The 23,359-nt window shown below is 50.3% G+C and overlaps 1 protein-coding gene across 2 annotated transcripts in view; it reads left to right on the top strand.

The window, feature by feature from the left end:
- HPS4 (HPS4 biogenesis of lysosomal organelles complex 3 subunit 2) overlaps positions 1 to 23,359 on the top strand; it is a 23,748-nt gene extending 389 nt beyond the window's left edge. For both annotated transcript variants that reach the window (XM_059408706.1, XM_059408707.1), the window contains exons 2-14: positions 1,234 to 1,763; positions 3,438 to 3,528; positions 5,141 to 5,284; positions 8,352 to 8,459; positions 8,896 to 9,012; positions 10,415 to 10,509; positions 12,325 to 12,397; positions 13,514 to 13,550; positions 14,243 to 14,339; positions 14,983 to 15,904; positions 19,235 to 19,367; positions 19,789 to 19,897; positions 22,183 to 23,359. In XM_059408706.1, the coding sequence (XP_059264689.1) occupies positions 1,723 to 1,763; positions 3,438 to 3,528; positions 5,141 to 5,284; positions 8,352 to 8,459; positions 8,896 to 9,012; positions 10,415 to 10,509; positions 12,325 to 12,397; positions 13,514 to 13,550; positions 14,243 to 14,339; positions 14,983 to 15,904; positions 19,235 to 19,367; positions 19,789 to 19,897; positions 22,183 to 22,354 (2,139 nt within the window). In that variant the 5' untranslated portion in view covers positions 1,234 to 1,722 and the 3' untranslated portion in view covers positions 22,355 to 23,359. The remainder of the gene's footprint in view (positions 1 to 1,233; positions 1,764 to 3,437; positions 3,529 to 5,140; positions 5,285 to 8,351; positions 8,460 to 8,895; positions 9,013 to 10,414; positions 10,510 to 12,324; positions 12,398 to 13,513; positions 13,551 to 14,242; positions 14,340 to 14,982; positions 15,905 to 19,234; positions 19,368 to 19,788; positions 19,898 to 22,182) is intronic.

The raw sequence follows: 23,359 nt of genomic DNA, 5'->3' as shown, positions 1-23,359 counted from the left end.
CCCCCCACCCCCCCCCCCCCCCCCCCCCCCCCCCCGGAGCTGAGGCCAGACACTTCAGGTGCCTTTAGCCCGTTCCCCATCGCAGTGGTTACCGTCCATTTTCCTGGCCGGCTGACTCACTGAGACCACTTCATACACCGCCACCTTCCTGCCTCCAAGCCGTTTCTGGTCACTTTTTGGCTCCCTCGGGTACTTAACTGCAATCCCTGGCTGCTGGAGCCTTCTCTGGTCATATCCCAGCACTTGCCCTACCCTAGGGACATTACTGGCCTTTTCTGGATCTTTCAGAGATAAGAGCCTGGACCTTGGCGGTATAGGGCACAGTCCTCTGGGAAGGAGGGATATGGGGGTTTCAGACTGCTGTCTCCAAGATACCTAAAGTTGAGAAAAGAGAGATTTCACAATCCTCAAAGAGTCAGTGGGGGCCTCTCTAGGTACTTCTCTCTAGGAAAGGAGCTTTAAAAAGCTACTGTATTCCCAGCAGGATGACAGAAGGTGAGCATGCATTTGACACCCTGTCTCTGGGACGTCAAGCTGGACAAAATCGTATTAGAAATACAGTTCTGGAGGGACCAAGGAGTTCTCTTGTGGAAAAATTAAACCCTGTTTTGTTTTCCTGGAGTGTTAATCCAGATCAGCATGGGGGGGTTACTGGGAAGCCAGTTTTTGATTGGTGGAGGGATAAAGTTAACACTATGTGCTGCCTCTGGCTCTGATGGGAATAAGCCAGAGACCAGGCAATTTTTGAAGAGTGCAAGAAATAAGTATTCGAGTAAATGATGCCAGGATCCCTTCTAACGGTGAAATCCCATGATACTTAACCGTCTGTTCTCTTGGAATTTGAAAGTCACTTGTTAAACTCCTGTTTTGTTTTGAAAACTTGCCCAGCTGTGGAATTCATGTTCAGATCACTTTTGAGCTGTCAAGGTGACAGTTCCTTAATTTGGGTTCCATTATTACTGCAACAACTGCCTTATTTGTATAGCTATCCTTGGCACACAGAGCTTTTTCACACTAGCTCTTTAATTTTATCTTCTCTTCGGCAGAATCTTCTGTTCAAAGAGACTGAGCAACTTGTTTTGAAGTCCCACAGCACTCTCTTCTTTGTTCTGAAAGACAATTTTTCTACTTTCTAGAAGACTCCTTGTGAAGTATACTATTTGCCTAACCCTGCTGGGTCACATGCTCTCTCATGGGTTTCTGAAATAATCTATTCCTTGTGGTTTATTTTAGGACCAAGGCACTGATGTTTGATCGGGAAGCTTTACAACATTGAAAAGACTCTTCAGAATGGCTTTGAACTAGACAAGCTAGAAATCCCTTCAGAACACCACCTCAGTATGCATCTCCCCCAGCAGGCTTTCCTGGCCAGGAACTTTTTGTAGAGGTTGTGCTGCAGAGCGCCAGAATGCTGGTGCCCATGGGACCAGCTTAGTGGATTTGACTTTTCTGATAGAATTCTCTTGCTGTATTATATACTCTCTCCCAGAGTTCTAAGAAGTGTGGAGGTATTCATGGCACCGAAGAGCCTGTGGGGAAGGAAGTAGCACTTTCATGCTGAATGAAAACCAAGCAGGTGATATTTGTGGCAGAAAACATTTAAACCTTTCACGTCTGCATTTCCTGGATCGGGGACACGGAGGAACAGTCGCTGCTGGGGCGCAAGAAGCGATCCCAGACAAGAAAACCCAAATAAATAGAATGAGGGCGACAGGCAAGTAAATGGCCACCACTACCTCGACAGAGCCGACATCAGCCTCCTGGTGAGTAGAAAGGCCTGTGTGGCTGACTTCCTGCCAGGCTGCTGGACCCATGTTTTGGATTAACTGAAAATCCCCAGCCAGGCTGTCTTGATTTCGTTAAGGGGGGTGGAGGGTGGGGAAAGGCATTTTTTTCTCTGAGCAGGCGGATGCAGCATGTGAGCATTTCTCTCCAGAGCTGCTGGGTTGTGAACTTGCCGTGCTGGAGCGAGTCGAGCATGGCTGGTAGACCGGAAAAGATGGCCATGGTTGGTTAATGCAGCGGCTTTGTTGGCGGTGTGGGCACTATAGGCTTCATCGGTAAGAGATAAGAAATGGCTACAGTGTGGAGTCTCACCATTAGAAGAGGTTTGGCCAGTCCGCCTCTTACATAATGTCTTCCTGAAACTTAGTTCCCTTCTCAACCCCAGCTGGGTTAAGTGTCTCTTGTCAGTTGCTTCAGCAAACATCGTTGAGGAATGAAAGCCAAAGGCATGGTTTAAATAGAATGAGCAGGACTCGGTGAGGGTTGGTTATGTGTGTGGAAGGCACAAAGAGGGAGTCATTCAAAATGACATCCTGGTTTTCTTTTGTGTGCCTGAGCGAGGATGCTTTCACCCAGAGAATGTAAGAAGCAGGTAAACAGGGCCCAGCCTTGGAGTTTCTGAATGGAGTTTGACTCATTTTTGAGGCTTTTTGATCTGGACTTGTCCTGCACTAGAAACCGAGTTCTTACTGGTCATCCGGAAGAGAAGGTGGGAGCCAGGCAGGGTGGTAGGGGGAGGGTGTAGATCCAGGGAGAAGAAGGAGGGTGACAGAGTGGTCACAGCTCCTCCTTCTTAACGCTCTAGCCTAATGGGTGTGAGAGGTGAAACCCAGGCCTGGCCTTTAGGGAGTCTGCTTTGTGGTCTTAAAACAAGTTAATTGTGGCTTCGCTGTAGAGTAGACTGTAAGAGTCCTTTGTGAAGAATGGAGGGTTATAGAAATTGAGAAGAGAGATGCCTTTGCATGGAGGAAATCAGAAGTTTGATGAAGGGTCGTGTCAAGAGTTCCTCTTAACATAGTTGTTAGGGTTTTGCCAGGCAGAGAGGGGTTCAGGGCTCTGCTGTGAACTCTCATGAGCCCCATTTTCCCATCATAGACTCCCTATCCTACATTGAAACTATATGTTTACTGTCTTCCTTTGACCACCACAGCCCCAGGTCTGGCAGAGGGAGAGCACACTGTCGGGCCTCATTTACTGTTTGTTAAATGAATGCATGAATTTCTGGCCCAAGGGATATTTCCGGAGGTCATTGTGCCCGCCAGCTGTGTAGGCAGGCAGCAAAGACACCCCTGTTTTATTATCAGAGCCTTTAGAGACAGCATACCAAACCCTGGTTGTATGGTTAAGGATCTGTGTCCCAAACAAGAGTGGGCCCTGGGTGATCTGTCTCCTCCATCTACTCTTAAGTCTTTTTGGCCAAAAGGCCTGACAGCTGGATAGAGGCATATTTTTAGTTTGATTGGATGGCCCTTGTGAAATGTTTTTTCTTATCTGTTTGTAGCTGCTGGGTTCTTTCTCCTCTGGGGCCACCAGAAGGGTTCTCACATACTGAGTAATGAGCCCATCTTGCGCTGGGAAAGAGGAAACTGTGTTTTAAAATGCCTTGATCCCTGGATGAAAGGAAACATGGCTCTGTTCTGTTCTCTTGCCAGGTGGAATTATTTCTTCCTATATGATGGTTCAAAGGTAAAGGAAGAAGGAGATCCGACAAGAGCTGGCATTTGTTATTTCTACCCCCCTCAGGTAAGCACCCCAGCGGGTTACTCCCTGGGGAGGTGGTGGGGGGTCCTACTGCCTCAGAGTGGAGGCTTTGCAAAAGTATAGCGTTGACAGTGGGACAGTGTTCTTCACATCACCCAGGCTTTGACATTTCTACTCTCTTATCCTTAGTTGTACTATTTCTTGCTGTTCTGGTCTTGAAAGTCCCAGACAGCCATCCCTTCCATCCTCTCTAGCTCTCTACTCCTGTCCTGATTTTCTCTCCGCCTCCCCTTGCTCCCAGGTTTTGATCAGCTCCTTGGAAATGCTTTTTAAAATTTTAAAACTTTTTAAATTAATGTTTTTTTGAAGCACTTTTTTAAAGAAGAGATTTATTTATTGGAGAAAGAGAGAGTGTGTATGTGTGCTGGGGGAAGGGCAGAGAGCAAGAGAGAGAATCTCAAGCAGACTCTCTGGTGAGCTTAGAGCCCAGGTCAGGACTCTGTCCCACAATCCTGAGATCCTGACCTGAACTGAAACCAAGAGTCAGATGCTCAGCTGACTTCAGCCACCCAATAATAAATAAAACTGTTTTATAATAAACCCCTAAAACAATTTTATTCAAATGTCTGCAAAAGGAGAGAGGAGAGTATCATGAATCCTCATGAACCCATTAATTAGTAACAATAATTCCTTAATATCATGTGATACTATCTGTATTCAAATTTTGCCTTCCTGTCTTAGAGATTACCTAATCAGATCTTGCTCCTTCCATTCCTCCCACCCTTCCTCCTTACCTCCCTCTCCACTTGCTAGTCAGGATCCAAACAAATTCTACACATTCCATTTGCTTCTTTTCTTCAGTTTCTTTTGTCACATACCACTTCTCACCCTCCCCTCAGCCCCTTTCCCCACCACCCCTCTGAATTACCAAAGTCTGTGCCTTTGTGCTGCAGAATGTCAGAAGGCCCCACACTCTGGATGGGCCTGATCATTTCCTCAAGGCAGTGTCATTTCAGATCTTCCCCTGTAGTTCCTTTACACTAGTAGTATGATCTAGAGCCTTGATTAAGTTCAAGTCCGGTTCTTTTAAGGAAGACTTCTTCCTCGGGGCGTGTACATTTTCTGTTGCACTATGATATGCGGCTGTCCCGCAGGGTGGTAAGGCTCAGAGTGATCAGGAGGTCTAGGTATTTGCTCACATGACTTCCCTCCCAGTTGGGTAGGGTAGTTGGGGTAAATCTAGGCCGCTCTACAGGGCATTTGAATAGGGACCAATGGCTCCTGCTTGTACAGAACCACACAGGGGCCTCTAGTGCTAGGAACAAAAACCTAGATCTGCACAGACCTCATGTGCACGCGGCTGTGGACGTTCCGTGGCAGTTCGTCCTTCTGAGCAGGGGGCCGCACATTCTGTCCTGTATGACAAGGGCCCAAAAGTGAATATTGAGGCCTTGCCGGACATGGAAGGTCTTCTTTGTTGTTGCTTCTGCCCTTATATACAAAATCAACACTTAGCTCCCTGGCCATCTCAGGCAGTAGACCAGATCTGGCCTGCCGGCTGCATTCTGCTGTGGCCTCAGCCCCTGCTCAAAGGGATGCCTTGTGAGTTCGACAGTTTGGGCTCGCCTCCCTGGACTTTGCCTCTTCCCCACAGACCCTGCTTGACCAGCAGGAGTTGCTCTGTGGACAGATTGCGGGCGTCGTGCGCTGTGTTTCGGACATCTCCTCCTCTGCCCCGACCCTCGTCCGTCTGCGGAAGCTGAAATTTGCCATAAAGGTGGACGGAGAGTACCTTTGGGTAAGTTGATCGGACAGAACCTGTGCTGCCAGGGTCACCTCTACTGTGAGTCATCTATCTTAGTCATGAGTTCTGTGTTGCCAAGGTGTTCTGGAGCCTGGGACAACCGCCCCCCCCCCAACCCCGCCGCACCCCTAGGGGCCACATGCTGTACTCTCCACACTTCCTTGGTCCCTCTCTGCAGGTGCCACCATAACCGATTGCTCTCCAGAACATTCCTAACCTGTCCTGCGTTGCACATGGCTGCTTTCTCGTTGCTTTTGAGAGATTTCAGCCAGCCTGAGGAAATTCTCTCTGCTCTGTGATGCAGGTCAACTTTTCAACCTCTGTCTTTTCTCTGTATTCTCCACGCTTACAGGGCATTGACCCAGAAACTTGCAGACATTGATATATAGATGTTAGGTTTCAAAGAACCATTAAAAAACCATTTATTGACATCTGATGGTACCATATACACTAGGCTCTTCTTGTCCCATGCCTACGCTTATTTAAAACTGATTTGGGAGGGGAAAGAATGCTTAAGTGTGAGGTGGCATATTCAGCTTTGTGGGTATGCCTGCTAACATTTTATGATGACCATTTTTTCTCGAATCAAACCGTTAAAGGAATTTTACAGTCAACACTCACATAGACTTCCTAGGTTCTGCAATTATCATTTTATTACATATACTACTTATTATAGTCACTTTATCACATTTCCCCATCCAGCCCTTCATCTTCAGCGCTCGCCAAAATTACGCACACTAGTATACACCCCCTCCCCACCCCCAGTACCGCATGGCGCATAACATTAATTAGAGTTCAGTAGTGGTTTGTGCTTTTTTTTTTCTCTTGGGGTAAGAGTTACATACACTGAAACACAAATCTTGAGCATACCATTTAATGCATATGGACAAATGACACTCCATGCGACACAGAGCCCCATCGAGATGCCGAATATTAGCATCACTCTGGGCAGCTCCCTGATGTCCCATTAATTCTCACCCTTGAGACCCAGGCAGCCATCGTTCTGATTTTTTCCCACGCACAGATGAGTTTTGCCTGTTCTAGAAGTCACAGAGTCACAGTATGTGTAGTGTTCCTCTCCGCAGGCTTCTGTCGTGCGTGTGACCTCATGGGGCATGTATCAGCAGGTTGTTCCTTTTCATTGTTCAGCAGCACCGTCTGAATGTCCATTGTCTGGATCTAGCAGTCTACTGACTTACCTATTTCTGGGTCCATGAACCGTGTCTAGTTAGGAGCAGTTAAGAATAAGGCCCCTAGGAACATTCCTAGATGAGTCTTGTTGTGGATATGACTTTTCATTTCTTGTGGGTAAATAGCTAGGTATAGATTTGCGAGGTTACAGGGTGGGTGTATATTCATTTTATAAGAAACTGCCAGACCTTTTCCCAAAGTGGTTGTACCATTTTGCACTCCTACCAACCATGTGTGAGAATTTTAGTTCTTCCACGTCCTTGTCAACACATGCTGTCCGTCTGTTCAGTTGGAGCCATTCTGCTGGGTGTGTAGTGATACCGCATTGTGGTTTGCATTTACATTTCCCTGATGACTAAGGATATTAATGGCCACTGGTCCCTCTTCTAGAAGTGTCTGTCCAAAGGTTTTCTGCCCATTTTTAAAATTAGGTTTTCTTTCTTTACTTAGTCTTGTGAGTTCTTTCTATATCCCGGATGTCAACTATTTCTCAGATATATATTTTAATGTTTTTAATATATTTTAATTTTTTTAAACGATTTTGTTTATTCATTTGAGAGAGACAGAGACCGAGAGAGCACAAGCAGTGGGAGAGGCAGAGGGAGAGGGAGAAGCAGACTCCCTGCTAAGCTGGGAGCCCAACATGGGGCTTGATCCCAGGACCTGGACAGCATGATCTGAGCCAAAGGCAAATGCTAAACCATCTAAGCCACCCAGGTGCCCTTGTCAGATATATATTTTAAAGGTATTTTCTCCCAGTTTGTGGCATGCCTATCTGTTTTCTTAATGATGGCTTTTGATGAACAGAATGTCTTAATTTTTTTCTAAGTTTGCTTATTTATTTACTTAAGTAATCTCTACACACTACATGGGACTCAAACTTATGACGTGGAGATCAAGAGTCGCATTCACCCCCAGAATTTTTTATTTTTAATGAAGTCTAACTTGCCAGTTTTATCCCTTACGGTTACTGCCCTCTGTATCCTGTCTGAAACCATTCCCTACCCTGTTGGAGAAGACGTTCTCCCATTTTTTGGGCAAGCTTTATAGTTTTAGCTTTTAAACTTAGGTCTGTAACTCATCTTGGATTAAAATTTATGCTTGATTTGAAATAAAGGTCAAAGATCCTCTTTTTCCCTACGGATATCCAGTGGTTCCAGTGCCATGGTTGAGAAAACTCTCCCGCTTGGATTCCTTTGGCTCCTTTGCTGATGATCAGGTGACCATTGCAGTAGGGGGTCTGTTTCTGGACTCCCTTCTTTTCTGTTGATCTCTTGGAAGATCCTGTATAAGTCCTCACTGTCTTGAAACCAGATCGTCTAAGTCCCCCATCTTTGTGCTCTTCCAAGACAACTTTGGATATTTTAGGTCCTTTGTAAGTCTCTCTTGTAGAATCAGTGTGTCAGTTTCTGAGGAAACGCTGGCAGATTATGGTCAGAGTTACATTCAGTCCACAGATTAATCAGGGGAGAGGTGAGCCCTGACCACGTGCCAGTCGTAAACCCTTGGATTACATCAGTGAACAAAACAGAGATCTTGGTCCTGGTGGAACTTCCATTCTGAGGGAATTTATTTATTTGTTTTCTGCCAGGGTTTCTTTGTTGCTTTAAGTTTCTGGCGATTCCCTCAGGAAAGATTCCTAGAGGTGGAATCACGGAGTCAAAGAAAGCAGACTTTATTCAGGCTCTTAAAACATACAGCCAGATTCCTTGCAGACCAAGCACATGTTTTTCTTCTGTGGAACTCAGCCCCACAGAAGCGTTCCAAGGCTCTAGAATGGTGTGATGATTCAGCCAGTTCCCTTCTTGAAGCTTCCAGGCTTGGACTCAAAGCAAAGGAAAATGCCCATCTTCTGGTTTCCCTCTTCCAGGTCCTGGGCTGTGCTGTGGAGCTCCCTGACATTAGCTGCAAACAGTTTCTGGATCAGGTCATTGGAGTCTTCAGCTTTTACAATGGACCTGTATCTCTGGCTTACAAGGTATGGAGATAGTGGTGAGGAGTCTTCAGCAAACCCCATGTTGCCAGAACACAGCACGATTCCATGAGCTGTTGGAATGCTTGGTGTAAATACAGCATGTCCAGCAACAAGATCAAGGGGCCTTAAGACCCCTCTCAGATTCCTTTGTTCCCCAGTGGTATAGGTCACGTCCATTGCAAATGTCTATTCCCATGTCCTCCTCCCTGGGACTGTTGGAAAAGCAGGTTACCACTGGCCCCAGCCGGTGCACTTGGTCTGTGGTGGCTGAGTTCTCGGCGGGGGGGGGGCGGTCTCGTGTACATAGGAGGTTTAAAGTAGGCCCCGTCGTCTGGCCAGTGTCCTGGGTGAGGACCGAGTTTTGTAGGCATATGGAGCCTGGCCGAGGGGTGTGTCTCACGGGATCTCAGAGACTAACATCAGGCGGTTCCCATTTTAGAACCACTCTCAGGAAGACCTACGCACCGAATGGGACACCTTCATTGAACAGATTCTGAGGAACACCAGCGATCTGCACAAGATATTCTGTTCCCTCTGGAACCTGGACCGGACTCAGGTAACACTCTCATCCTTCGTACGTATTCCATGTAGAGGAGTAGAGCCCGCTTGCCTGTCCCACAGACTGCTGTCACAGAGCCCACAACTGTTTACATGGTGCTTAACATGGCATGAAGTCAGTAGTCCATAGAGGGTAGTGTTATTTCGCTAGTGTCCCAGAAGTGTGGAACTTGGGCATCTGAAGGTCCCTGTCTCTCTTGATAAGGATATTCCATGATTGCCTTGTATTCTCAACATCAAAAAAGCCCGGTGGTAACATTTTAAAAACAAGGTCTCTCTGTGTCCAGGGGAGAGTACTTGGGAGCATTTTGTTGCAGAGCCGTTCCATAGGCCACTGGCATTCAGTGATGCGTAGGCTGCTTGTGTGTCTGGTCTGACCCCCCACACTCCCTGTTGCTCAGTGGCCTTGATCTCGGTGAACAGCACATTGTCGTTGTCAAGGGCCAAAGAGAGATGCCAGGCTGTGCCCCTTAAGAACCGACTGCCTGTGCCCCCAGCGCCCCAGGAGGTGCGTGGGTCACGTCTCACTGCAGTAGCTAAGAGGGTCTTTTCAACAGGGATGTGGCGTCGTGACTCTGCCTTCACAGAGCCCGACTCCGGCTAGAAATGGGGGCGGGTTTTCCTGGCTCCTGTTGGAGAAGTGTTCGAAGTGGGCCCCAGAGCGTCACAGAATGGCTGGCTGGGACCGGGCACTGTCTCGAGGATGTGAGAGAGGAGCGTCAGCTCCAAAGCTGGCTCCACTGGCACGGAGCTCCGACGGGGATGGTGCAAGTTCTGGCTGCTGCAGCAAATAGGAAGGAGGCTGCTGGCAACTCTTGACCAGGTCCAGATCCTTCTCTGGTATTTTTAGGAACTTGTAGGTAACAGACTCCTTACAAGGATCTTGGTACAGAGGAGTCTCTCTGAGTGAGAGACTGTGATGTTTTCATTTGCTGGTAAGGGACAGAGTCATGAGATCACACGAAGTGTGCTCTATGGCTGTGGGATTTGGGCTTCAGACGGAGGAGAGCGGCGGACAGGGGGAGGGTTGTGTTTGAGGGATAGGCTCTCCTGTCCTCTGCCTCCTGGTCTCAGCATCGAGTCAGGGTCTCCTAAGCAGAGACCTACCTTTCTCCCTATGAGTGGCCATGTGCCCTGTTTGCTGCACCTTCATGCATCAGCAGAAGCCGCCCCATTCCAAGAACTTGGCATTTTGCATCTTCCACAGCTCTGGGCAGAAAGAAGTGGAATGCAGGCCCAAGACGTGACACAGATCTTACCACATGTCACCTTCTGCTTTTCCCCCGTTTTGGCTTAGGACCTGCGCCTCTGTTCCATAGAGGCCCCCTCACCCCCACACCTTTCTACCTTGGCTCATGACAAGTATGCTCACTCGGGGCTGTGCTTCTCCCCTCGCACAGGTGGAGCCCCTGTTGTTGCTGAAGGCAGCGCTCATCCTGCAGACCTGCCAGCGCTCACCTCACATTCTCGCCGGCTGTGTCCTCTATAAGGGACTGTGAGTGATGCCAGAGCCCTCTCCTGCACTCCATGCCCCTGCTGCAGGACTCTCCCAGCCACCTCCAGGTCACAGCACTGGGTGGGAAGGGGAAGCTCTGTCTCTGGCCAGTTCTAAGAGGGCTGTTTTGGCAAACAGCAGGTCATTTCGATTTGACCTAGGGGACATACGTGTGTTTTAGCAGAGCCGGGAAATGGACAGTTGTGTCCAGAAGAGGGTTAGGAATATAAAAGGCAGCTGTAGAGAGACCCACGGAAGTCTCAGCACAGGGTACCCCTGGGTGGCCAGCGGCCAGCACTGTAGGCAAAGGGGTGTGGACGCCTGCCATGCGTGCCCCCCTTCCGCTACACTTGTGCAGCCAGCCTTGCCTAGCAGCAGAACGGCCGTACCTGCTTCTGCTCAGGCTCCTGCCAGCTGGGTCTGTCCCTTGCTTGCCTCTGAGCTCTCAGCCCACCTCTTTGTGTAGTTGGAGGGCATTGGAAAAGCCCCTCCATGCATTGTTCAAGGCGGCGCTCCTCATGGGGTCTGCTCACTGCTTGTGTCCAGAGCTTTCTGACAACTAGATGAATGTGTGATTGGAGAAGTTCCAGGGGCCTGATGGGCTGGGTTTCCAGTCCTGGCCTCGCTTTCCCGGCCATGTGACCCTGGGCAGGTTGCTTGCTGAGTTTTCTCTACCAGAAAAGAATGAAATGAGAGGGCAGACCTAGAAGGACCTAACCCAGGTCCTGCTTCCCAGTGGCCCTCGGCACAGTGCACCATCATTCCTTTCCCCTTTGCTCATGATGATGGTTCTGAACCTGCTGGTGGCGCCTCCAGGCTCACTGGTGGCATGGCTTCAAGCATATTTTCCTCATGTCACATTCCTTACATAGTGTTTTTTTTTTTTTTTAAGATTTTATTTATTTATTTAACAGAGATCACAAGTAGGCAAGAAGGAAGCAGGCTTCTTGCTGAGCAGAGAGCCTGACACGGGGCTCCATACCAGGACCCTGGGATTATAACCTGAGCCAAAGGCAGATGCTTTAACCCACTGAGCCACCCAGGCACCCCTCCTCCTTACATACACCTAACATATGAACAGAGCCTCCTTGTGGGAAAAAAAAAAGAATCAAGACAGAAACACACGGAGCACAGTTCCCAAGTTTCTCTGAGCGCAGAGCCCCTGTCAGTAGGTGGATGAGCATCCTTTGCTTTTCCCGGTGTTTCCAGCACATCAGCGGACATTGCTTCTGTTTATTTTTGCCGCATCCATAAATGGGATCCTAGGGCTCCTCAGTGTGTCGCACGGAAATTTCTCCATCAGCCCATGCTGATCTGCTTCATTCTTAGAATCACCACACACCTTTGATGTTACAGCTGTGCCATGATTTCCTCAACTACTCTCTAGTCAATGGACATTTAGCGATTTCCCCATTTTTGTAGTAATTTTGCCATTTTTTCTGTAGTCAGTATTCTTCATCATGCATCTTAGTACAAGGTAGGTCAGAGGATTTGGACATTTTGAAGTTCAGTAGGAATGGCCAGAGTACCCTTCATCAAGGGCTTTGCCAGTTGAAACTCCCCAAGATCTTTTTTTTTTTTAAATATTATATTTATTTATTTGAGAGGGAGAACTGAGCAGGGAACGTGACATGGGGTTCAGTCCCAGGACCCTGCGGTCATGACCTGAACTGGAGGCAGATGCTCAACAGCCCGAGCCACCCAGGTGCCTTCCCCTACCCCACAAGATCCTCACCGGTTAGGGTGTTAGAATCTTTCCAATCCAGAGTCGTGTGATATATTTTGTCTCATGGCGTGTTTGTTCCTATGACCTAGGATTGTTAGCACCCAGCTCCCACCCTCCCTCATGGCCAAGGTCCTGATTCAGCCAGCTGCGTCTCGGCACCAGGTATTGGAAAGACCCCTTCCCCTGCTGGGATGCTTTGTCCACAGTGTCTGTTTTTAAGCCAAAAAAATAGAATTTTATATAATGTGATCTCAGAGTATTTTAAAAAATGCATAAGCATAAAGGAAAATAGGCTTCAGGTTAACAGTATTAGCTTGTGGGTGAAGGGATTATATGTGATTTGGGGGGGAGAGGAGGGAATTATATAGAGTAAAATTATATAACTTAAAATACGAGTTTTTTAAAAAGCCACTAAAAAAAGAAAGGAAGCTGCATCGTTTCATAGGAGTGAAAGCCATGATGGCTAGAGCAGTCTTTAGTTTTTGTTTTGTTCTTCTGGGTTATTTTGGAACCTCTGGTTGAATTGTCTGGGAAGCTCTTTTGAAAAAATTCGTAATTTGGGAGAAAATTAGGATGGTCACCTTGACAGTGAAGCCGAATAAGCCCAAGAGCTCTCCCATAGCCTTTGGTTTAGGTCAGATCCTTTATCGCAAGGGTCATGGGGCATTTATGCATATTGGTACAAGGCAGGTCAGAGGATTTGGACATTTTGAAGTTCAGTAGAAATGACCAGAGTACCCTTCATCAAGGGCTTTGCCAGTTGAAACTCCCCAAGATCTTTTTTTTTTTTTTTTCATATTCTTTTTGTTTATTTGAGAGGGAGAACTGAGCAAGGAACATGACATGGGGTTCACATAAATCTGTCGCGGTGGAATGTGCGTGCGTTCCACGCCAGAGCTGGGGCAGGTGCGGGGATATGGTGACAGATGCGTTCTCTGGAGGCGTAAAAGGGTAACAGGAATCCTCACTTTCCTTCCCAGAGAAGGGAAACAGCAATCAGAGCATGAAGCCTGATGCGCATTGGGCGGGGCGGGGGGTGTGTGTGTGTGTGGCTGCTGCCTGTGCAGGACGCAGGTTCTCACCTGACCCCGGCCGTGGTGGTGAGCAAGCAGCTTGAGGCAGCTTCTGTTCCATCTGCTTGGCTGCTGGCATGCGGTGGGGGCCAGCACGCTGGGCCTGGCTGCGTTTCACGAACAGATGGCACAGCGCAGTCCTGATGATCGGGTCGGGAGGAGAAAGCGGTCCCCAGCGCCAACTTCTGTGTGTGTTTATTTGCAGAGAAGACCTGCAGGAGGGGGTGGCCCACAGGAACAGGGTGAGTGGCAAGGTGTCTCACTGCATCTTGAGAACGGGGTCTTCTGTGCTGCCTGTCCCCTACACAAGTCACAGGAGAAGCCACGCAGTCCCATGGGTTAGCTCATCTGTTCATAGATTAGGAGAACAGACGAGAACCTTAAGAACGAAGTTAGCCGTCCGAGAATCCTGATCGTAAGGCTTATGATTTTAGGCGTACCTTTTAAATCCCTGTTTTCAGATGCTCTGTCATTCATTGTTATGATCCTGGTTAGGAGGGACTAAGATAAATGACAGCGGCCACAAAGACCTTCTGCGGGATATGGAGGTGTCCCCGAGAGGGTTATTTTGTTTTATTTTGAAGCTCAAGTTAGGGCAGATCCCTGTTGTCAGTTGGAAGTGCTTTCTTACAGCTTTGATCTGGTTTTTGTTTTTTGTTTTTTGTTTTTGTTTTTTTTAAGTGCTGCTAGATTTTCTTCCCCCCAAAGTCACCTTTCTCCACAGCAAGAAGTAAAGCTGCCCATGAGGGGTCCTTCCTCGCTGGGCAAAAAAACTGTAGCTGCAGTTTTGTGTATTTTGTTCTGGGCTGAGGAGTGTGTCAGAGCGCTGCTCTCAGTTGGCGTTGGGTTGGCTACATCCCCCAAGAGCAGTGACTCCCCTTCCATCTTCCCTGGCCCAGAGCTGAGCCCTGTCTGTGTTGCTTCGTGATTCTAGGAGCAGCGCTCCCCCCGAATGTCCAGATCTTGCCTGTGTTCCTGACCAAAGAGGAGGCCACCAGTCTCCATGAATTCCCAAGGGAGCAGTCAGCCAGGTACCAGAGTGGCCGGGGTTCCTTGTGGACCGTAATGGAGGGACTCCCTCCCATGGGTGTGTCCACACAAGCCCCCAGACAGCCCAGCCTTCCATATGCCATCTTCTCCGCGCTCTGCCATGAAAGGGGCATCTGGGACTTGAGCACGTAGATAACAGGTGGCTGGCATCATGACAATGGGTGTGGGTTTCAGGTTCCAGATCAGTCGCACATCAGTTCTGTGACCTTGGGCAAGTCCGTTCCCCGCCAGAGCTGTAGGGTTTTCATCTGTAAAAGAGACCCCGTGATAAACCTACTTCATGGGCTCAGTGTCACAATTGGAAATAGTATACATACAGCCTCCAGTCCAGGGCCTAACTCAGAGCGGACTTGCACATGGGGGAGGCCGTCTCTCACACTGTGGGCCCTACTGTCTCCAGCAGGTGATCTGGTAGCACCTTGTGAAGCTCTGAGGGCCAGACGGTGCCTTCCTTTTACTCCTGTGGTTTAACCACCAAGGCGTCTTTGGCTCTGTGGCCTCGGGCACCCACTTGTCACCAGTGGCCCTGCTTTTTATGGAAGCAGTGCTTCAGTATTCTCCGGGGAAGGGCACCTGCCTTGTGTTTGGCTGGGCGCCTCTCCTTCATGTCTGCCTTGTTGCCAGCCCTACTGCAGCACCAGCCAGACTCCAGGAGCACCCAGCCCGGCAGCCTCCATGCCCTCAGAGCACCGTTGCCCCGACAGACAAGACCACTGGCCACGTGGAAGCCATGGCCTGGATGTTGGCAGCCACTCCTGAGTCTGCGTGTCCTGATGGAGCCTGGCCAGATGGCAGTGGGGAGAACGGGCACTTGCCTGGCCATGATCTGGAGGAGGTCAGGCCTGCAAACCTGCACAGCCTTGCCAGGGACGAGGGTCCCGGTCTTGGCTGCTCCTTGGCAAAGGAATTTCATCTTAGCTGCGGGGAGGAGGAACCAGACTTGTCTGCCATCCACATTCCAGAAGCTCAGGAAACAGGAGCATCCTCGGGTTATTTTGCCTTCCCAAGTATGTGTGCCCCAGATGGTGGTGGTCCTTGCTTTGAGGAATTTGTTAGCATCTCTGGTGACCGGGAACCCGAGCCACCTGACGCCCTGCCTGTGGTCATGGCCTTCAGCAGCCTCCTCTCTCCATCCACTCCTGAGATGTTCAGCCAGAATGGAGCCCTGAAACAGCACGATGACCTCCCAGAGGACAGCAGCCAAGCCCCCTTTCCCAGGGAAGACCACTTGTCCAGAAGGACGAGCAGGCCTCGGTCTTGGCCTTGCTCAGACTTGAGGCAGAGAGGAACCATGCTGCCCATGAGGGAACAGGGCCTGGAATGTGTTGGGGTTCACGACAACTGCTCAGCACCCAGCAGCTTAGACTTGGCAGAGTCTCAGGATGACAGCGGTTCCCCTGCAGACAGAAAGGACCCCAGGTCAACCCCAGCATCCTGTATGGGCCTTGTGCCAATGACGCTCTACACCCACAGTGTTAACGGGCTGGTGCTGTCCCTGCTGGCCGAGGAGCCGCTGCTGGGCGACGATGTCGCCATCGAGGAGGTGGTAAGTGTGTGCAGACCTGCCTCCCAGGAGTGGGGACAGGCGTGCAGGGGCCCCCCTTGTAGCACTGCGTAGGGCTGTAAGACCTCGTGGGTCATCCCCACCTGCTGTACACGGTGTGGATGATGGTGTTGCCTACACTCCGGGTTTGGCAGGGGTGAGTGAGTCCAGCGTAGAGCACAGTGCTGGGGATAGAGGCGTCCCACAAGCTCAGTCCCCTAACCCTTCCCCACTTCTGTTTTCCCGGAGTGCAGGGTGGGATGCTGGGTTGGGGTGCTGGCCGGCCCTGCCCTTCAGGTGCAGTGCGTGCATGATCATACAGGTAAAGATGGGGAGCACAGCCAGGGTCATGCCGCCACCCCTGCCACCAACGCTGGTGGTCTCCCCTCCCAGCCTGGGCAGCTGTAGGTCCTGTGTCAGCTGGAGTCTGGGTGGGGACTATTCCAGAAGGCTATTATGCTTCCCCCCCACTGAACCAAGGGGATCTAAAGCTCCTTCCTAGCGGTCCTGAGACATCTAAAATGCTAACGGGCTCCAGAAGGCTCCTCTTTTTTTTTTTTTTTTTTTTTTTAAAGATTTATTTATTTATTTGACAGAGAAAGAGATCACAAGCAGGCAGAGAGGCAGGCAGAGAGAGAGGGGGAAGCAGGCTCCCTGCTGGCAGAGAGCCCCATACGGGGCTCAATCCCAGGACCCTGAGATCATGACCCGAGCCCAAGGCAGAGGCTTAACCCACTGAGCCACCCAGGCGCCATCCAGAAGGCTCCTCTTAAATCATTCCAGCCTCTTCCACACAGAGCAGTGAACTGACCTTCTTGGAGCCCACACTGGCACTAAGCTCCAGTTGCTATAGTAACAGCCTCGCCTGGTTAGCCTGGAAGTGGGAGCAGGAAGAACAGCAAGTTGAAACAGCTGCAGGGCAGATAGTGTCCTGGGGCTTGCCTTGTTTCTCTTCGTAAATCTGTATTATTCTAAGGCGGTCTTATTAGCATGCAGGGCTTGGTAAGCGAGCCAGTCCCTTTGGAGCACAGATGAGGGAAGGCAGCTTCCTCTGTGCTGAGCCTACTCCTCTCCAGGCCTGCTTGTTTATCTTCCCTTTCCATAGCCCGCACGGCACCCGGTGGTGGTTGGGTTGTTTCCTGCACCCTCTTCCACCGCAGCTGGGAGGGACTGACCCTCCCCCTTCCACCAGCACCCCAGGGCCCCTGAGTGCTGTGCTGGGTCTGTCGTCTCACTGACGATACCTTGGTACCCGTGTCCTCTTCTGCTTGGTGCCAAGCTGCGGACAGGTTATTCTGAAGGCCCAGCATTTGGATGCCATGAAGTTGGATATGCTATCTTTATGTTCCCCCCGCCCTCTCTCCCCCCAAAAAGAAAAAATAGCATAGACTCCTCCTGAGGAAGGAAGAAAATTAAAATGTACTCAATTCAGTGGCTTCTAAGGCCTTGATATCTGCTATTTCAGCCAAGACTGAAAGCAGCACAGGGGGAGGCACCATAACTCCTGTTTTACCAGGAAGAAGATAAAGCGGAGGGTCCAGAATCCTGGCTTGTTCCCCGTCTTCCTGCCCCTGCCCGTCTGCTCCCCCACTGATCCAGACCCCTTGGTTTGTCCCATAGGGCCCCTCTGTGTCAGGACAGTGGCCTCCATGGGCTTTCATACAAAGGAGGGTCTGGTGTGAGGTGGGCCCCAGAAAAGGGATGCGGTGTAATGAAGAAGAAAAACTCTTTTCTAAAAAGAGTGGGGAGTAACTAGCTTTGATCAGCTTGCTGATTTGAGAGCTGCCTTTATTGATCAGGCCTGAAGGCTGTCTGTTTTATAATTGGGAGAGCTCTTTTATTGCCTTTTTGTCCTGGAACTGCATACAAATGCTTGACCTGATTTCCCTCCAGACCTTTGGCTGCTGTCGAGAAAAGCAGGTCCGCTGCAGAATGGTAAACCACAGTTCTGATAGGACAGTAAGGCCCCCCCGCACCCCACTTGGAAAGGATTCCTTGATCATTTTACACACCACAAACCCATCTTTTTTAGTGAATGAACTGCCACCCCTTTTATGTTTGCTGAGGGTTGGGGCAGGGAGCTGGGTGGAAAGGGGTTGGGGGAGAGAGGGGAGCAGCTCGGAGAGGTTACCCAAGTATGCTCACACCAGGGGGCAGCATAGAGCCACTGATTCTTCCCTGCTCAAAACCCAAGATAATCTCACTGACCTTCAAATCCAGGGATCAGATCAATTATTCACTGCTACAGTAGGACTTTTGAGCGCTTGGTATACAGCAGATGAGGCCTGAGGTTAGTGCCAGGGTATCAGTGTAAAATTCTTCATGAAAATGTACCTCTCCCCCCGTGAAACTAGCACTTTGGGTGAAGGTATGTCACTGTATCACTTCTACACGCTATGGCACACGCTGACATTCAAGCCACTTGCTTTACCGCTGACTAGAAGCTGAAGGAGCCAGGAATTAGCCCCAGCTTCGTGTCTCCTGGGGCTGTTGTGAGGATCACATGTGTGCTAGTCTGTTTCAGGGCTTGGCAGACTTGTAATGTAAAGGAACACTTGGCGCATGTTTTTCCACTCTACAATTACCCGGCTCCACTGCTGTAGATAATATGTAGATAGACATCGTGGCTGTGTTCCAGTCACACGGTACCTATGGATACTGAAATCGGAACTTCGCTTTCTTCTTTCTCAGCTTTTCTGTTCACCTCTGTTTTATGATTTTTTTACAGTTTATTTATTTTTAAAAGATTTTATTTGTTTCTTTGACAGAAAGAGACACAGTGAGAGAAGGAACACAGGCAGAGGGAGTGAGAGAGGGAGAAGCAGGCTTCTCGCCGAGCTGGGAACCTAACACAGGGCTGGATCCCAAGACCCCGCAATCACGACCTGAGCCAAAAGCAGACACTTAACCAACTGAGCCACCCAGGCACCCCTGACTTTTCTACAATTTAAGAAAGCATTAGAACATAAAAGTGGGAGGGGCACCTGGGTGGCTCAGTCAGTTATGTGTCTGACTCAGGGGGTCATCTTAGAGTTGTAAGATCATGTCTTGTGTGGGGCTCTGCACTGGATGTGGAGCCTGCTTAAGATTCTCTCTCCTGCCCTTCCACTCCCCATGTTCACATGCTCTCTCCTCTCTCAAGTAAATCTTTAAAAAAAAAAAAGAAAAGAGAAAAAGAAGAAGAATATAGGGCAGAAATTAGTACTTCTCCAAAAACAGGTAGAAATACCAGTCAGGGTCCTTTCTGCTGATCACATGGCCATGCAGGTTTTCTCTGGGTTGTTATTACTGAGGCCCCAGCCCACTGAGGTTAACCCGGCCGTTCCTTTGCAGTACCACAGTAGCCTGGCGTCCCTGAACGGGCTGGAGGTCCACCTGAAGGAGACGCTTCCCAAAGATGTGGCTGCCTCCCCCAGCAGGATGTACAACTTCACGCATTATGACTGCATCCAGAATGTGCTAACCAGTAAGGAGAGGCGCACGGGGCCGGGGGTGGGGGTGAGGACTCGGGGCCAGCGCCCCCGGGGTTGCTGCTATGCCCAGAGTCGTGGCCTGCCCATAGGATGCTGCTCTCTCGCTTGGGAGTCAGCTCCCACTGAGTTTAGAATTCGCCTGGCAAACATTTCCTTACCCATTTTGTCTTTTTGGTTGTTTCTCCAACATTTTGAGAGAAGCACACACATGTTCAAATATCTGTGAGAAGGTCTGCCTCGAAATGTTGGTGTTCATGGGCAGAAACCGGTGTTGCTCATTCTCCGGGACATCGTGCAGTCTGTCACATGGTGGCAGCTGAAGGGCCCCGAGTCCCCCCTGCACTGCTCTCCCAATGTATAGTGCTGGCAGGGGAGGAGTCTGCCATCCACAACTTCTGTGTCCTCTTCCGGAAGCAAACCTGCCACAGGCGGCCACCTCCCAGGACCGCCGCTTCCTCCGGGCCGTCAGCCTCATGCACTCAGACTTTGCCCAGCTGCCCGCGCTGTACGAGATGACTGTTAGGTGAGTTTCCCCCCACCCCGGTCACTCCTGAAGTCCTGCACCCAGAGCAGCCTTTCCAGGAGTCTGGGCCACAGTCTTATTCATAACGAAATGAAGAACATTCATCCAGTCCCCTGCCCACCATCACCTCCTTTCACGGGACCTCTGTCTCTTGCGAAAGCGATGCCCGAGTGCCATTGCTGCCCACTAATATGGTCACGTGCTCACAGAAGCAGTCAGACTGGCACGAATCTAGGAAGTAAAAGGCTTGCTTCCCCTCACCTGTCACACCCAAAAGATCGGTTAGTCTGGTGTCTCTTACTCCAGGTTTTGTTGTTGTTGTGGGGTTTTCTTTTTTGCTTAGAAAAAAGAGATTGTATTTTCGTTATTTTAATCTTTTTTTTCTAAAAAGTAGGATCACACTAATGTACTGTTTTAGAAGTTCCTTTTTTAACTTTATTATATATCCTAAGCATCTCTCTATCAGAAGGTACAGAGCTATAAATTAGTATCATTTGGTATTTAACCAACTGAATTCTACTTTTTCTCCCTGTATGCTTCTCTTATGAAACCATAGGAGAGAATCAGGCAAGTGAGAGGGTCAAGAGGGAAGGGTGTGCCCTGTGTTTGTTATCCCACTCAGTCCTTGGGATAATTTGGACCGGTGCATGTTTTTGTTCTCATGATACAGAGGAGGATATTGAGGCACAAACAGGATAAGTGGCTTGTCCCAGTGTCACAGTCTGATTAAAGGACAGAGCCAGGATTTGAACCTGAGTCTCTCTGACTCTAATGTACACATTCTGTTCACACATTTCCAGCTCAAGGGGGTGGGGGAGGGCAGTCGAAATGGAGGGGTGTGGGCTCTGGACTCCCACAGACATACCCTGGGGCCTCAGCCATCACAGTGATGCTGTGCCAATGCCCTGCACATGGGGTTTCGGGCATCTCTGTGGCCCAGCACCATCTCTGGCCAATACTTCAGTGTATCTTTCCATAAAAATGTGCCGTCTCCAGCTTTAAGTCTGAGCTGCCCCAGGCTGGCAACCTAGATGAACGTGTCCTATCACAGGTATGGGAACCAGTTGTGCTGGGGTGTGGGGGGTTCTGTTTTGAGAGGATGGAAATAAGTGAAATGTCAGCCTGAGATCTGTCAACCTCCTCGCAGCCCTGTGGTACTCCACCTTCCTTGGAGAAGAGAGGGTTTTAGTGTTGGGATCATGGCTTTTTTTAATAGTAATAGAAGCAGCAGCCACAGTTTCTTAATCCCTTACCACGCGCTAAGCAATTTATATCTATTTGACTCGTCTTGTCTCTTAAAAAATCTCAGGGATGGGATTCACTATTGTTCTATCCATTTTACAGATGTGGGACTTAGCGCTGGGACTGAAAGGATGAGTCACTGACCAGGGGCACACAGCTCGGGAGCCACATGGCTGGGATCAGCTCCTTGGTGTGTGGGACTCTAGCTCATGCTTGTGACCACGTGGAGCCCCCTCTCCGTGGCTGTTGTGACATGCTTCTGACTCTTTCTGCTGGTCCCGGGAGTGGCACAAAACACCTGGGCCAGGGAGGCCCTTCTGGTCCCTTGGGCTCCCAGGGAGAAGCTAGAGGAGGATGGGACTCTCCTTCCTCCTCGCCTGGAAGCAGAGATCCCAGTGAGGGGGGCCCTTGTGGTTCCTGACTCTACCCTCTCTTAGTAGATTTGGGGAAACAGGCCCAGTGGAGCAGTAGTCCGAGGCCAGCAGGATCAAGGAACCAGCTGGTTGCCTGGCCCTGGAGTAACTTCTTCCCTCATGGGTCCTCCTTTGCACAGGACCTTTATCCCTCCTTCTGTTTCTGCAATAGGTTTCCTGTCACTTTATGTCATATCCCACTCCTCTGCCCATATTCCCTTCACTCGTCCAGCCGCCCTCCGTGGACAGTCTGTGCTTGGCAGCCTGGTGGCATCACCCAGCCCCATGCTATCAGGGCCCTGTTTGTCCCATGGGGTCACCCCTCTGCTGCGTGATGCTGTATGAGGCTGTCTTGTCAGCACAACGTGCACCCATCCGTGCACCCATGCCGCTGCCATGCCCCCTTCGGGCTCTGTGGCCAGGGCCACCACACATAGTCGCAGCATCCCGGGAGTGGAAAGGAAAGAGAGATGGTGACGGGCACGGACGCTGGACCTCAAGTGCAGATATCAAAGCCCGAATGGTGGCATTTGGAGTTGCAGGGCCCCCGCAGCGCCCTTCGAGGTCCCTGGGGGCAAAGGCCTGCACAGGTGGCACAGGGACGGTCATCTGTGCCCTCTCTCCCCGCAGGAATGCCTCCACTGCGGTGTACGCGTGTTGTAGCCCGGCCCAGGAGACCTACTTCCAGCAGCTGGCTGCGGCGGCACGGAGCTCTGGCTTCCCCAGCCCGCAGGACGGTGCCTTCAGCCTCCCGGGCAAAGCCAAGCAGAAGCTGCTGAAGCACGGGGTGAACCTGCTGTGAGCCAGGCTGGAGGGCAGGAGCGGCTCCCCCACCCGCAGGGGGAGCGCTGCCTTCTTCAACAGAAGACGTCCCTCGGTTTTCTCTGTCTCAGTAGAGTCCCCTTTGCAGACACCGTAATGACACTTGAGTGTCTGTGAACTCATTTGGGAGCCCAGGGTTTCAGTGAGTAGTACTCAGAGTCAGTAGGTCCAGAGCTCACAGTAAAGGGCCTTATGACACTGGCCACAGCCTACCAAAGAGGGCTGGGGCCTGATGCTCACTCTGCGTCTGAGGCTCCCGGCATTTCTCACTACTGCTCCCATCAAGGCCTTAACTAGTACCACGAACGTTCAGGTGGCTGTTTCCTCCAGAACCCCATTGTCCTGAGTCCCGTGGACATGGACATCGTGAGGTGGGCTACACGGGGAGATAGAAGTGGTTTGCAAGTGGACAGAGACTCCCACACCTCAGGCGGGGGTTCCTCAGAGTGCCCCTCCCGGGAGTTCTGGACACTCGATGCAGGGAGGCGGGCAGCAATGCCAAAACCACCTTGTTTGCCTTCTTCTGGAACTCTGTGCAAAACCAGGAGCCCGGTCTTCGGAACACCCATGGTGGGAGCCCATCTTGATACCATGCAAAGGAGCCTGGCGTTTTTAGGTAACTAAGCCCTGGGGTGCCGAGACGGGGTGCTGGGTGCTCCTTTGGTGCGAGGAGGGCCGTGCAAGTGAGTGTCCTCAGCAAGGAGTTTCCACAATGTCTGGGGCAAAAGCAAAGCTTTGTGAAAGGGAGCGGCACGCACGGGTGTTCTTGCCCATGTCCGAGGCAGACGGTGTGTGCTAACGTGTTTGACGTAAGAGTAGGAAGTACTTACTGGAGGCTTAACTGTTCCCTGGGAGTACCTGAGATCCCACTGGAAAACTGTAATGTTAATAATTTCCTAACGGTGAACCAGTGTCTCTTGTTGACGACAGTGTCTTTTTCTTGAAACAAGTTGCCAGTGGTTAAAAATAAAACAGCCAAAACTGC

Source organism: Mustela nigripes, chromosome 8, assembly GCF_022355385.1.
Source record: "Mustela nigripes isolate SB6536 chromosome 8, MUSNIG.SB6536, whole genome shotgun sequence".
NCBI classification, from domain to species: Eukaryota; Metazoa; Chordata; class Mammalia; order Carnivora; family Mustelidae; genus Mustela; species Mustela nigripes.
This window is presented reverse-complemented; position numbering and strand designations above follow the sequence as displayed.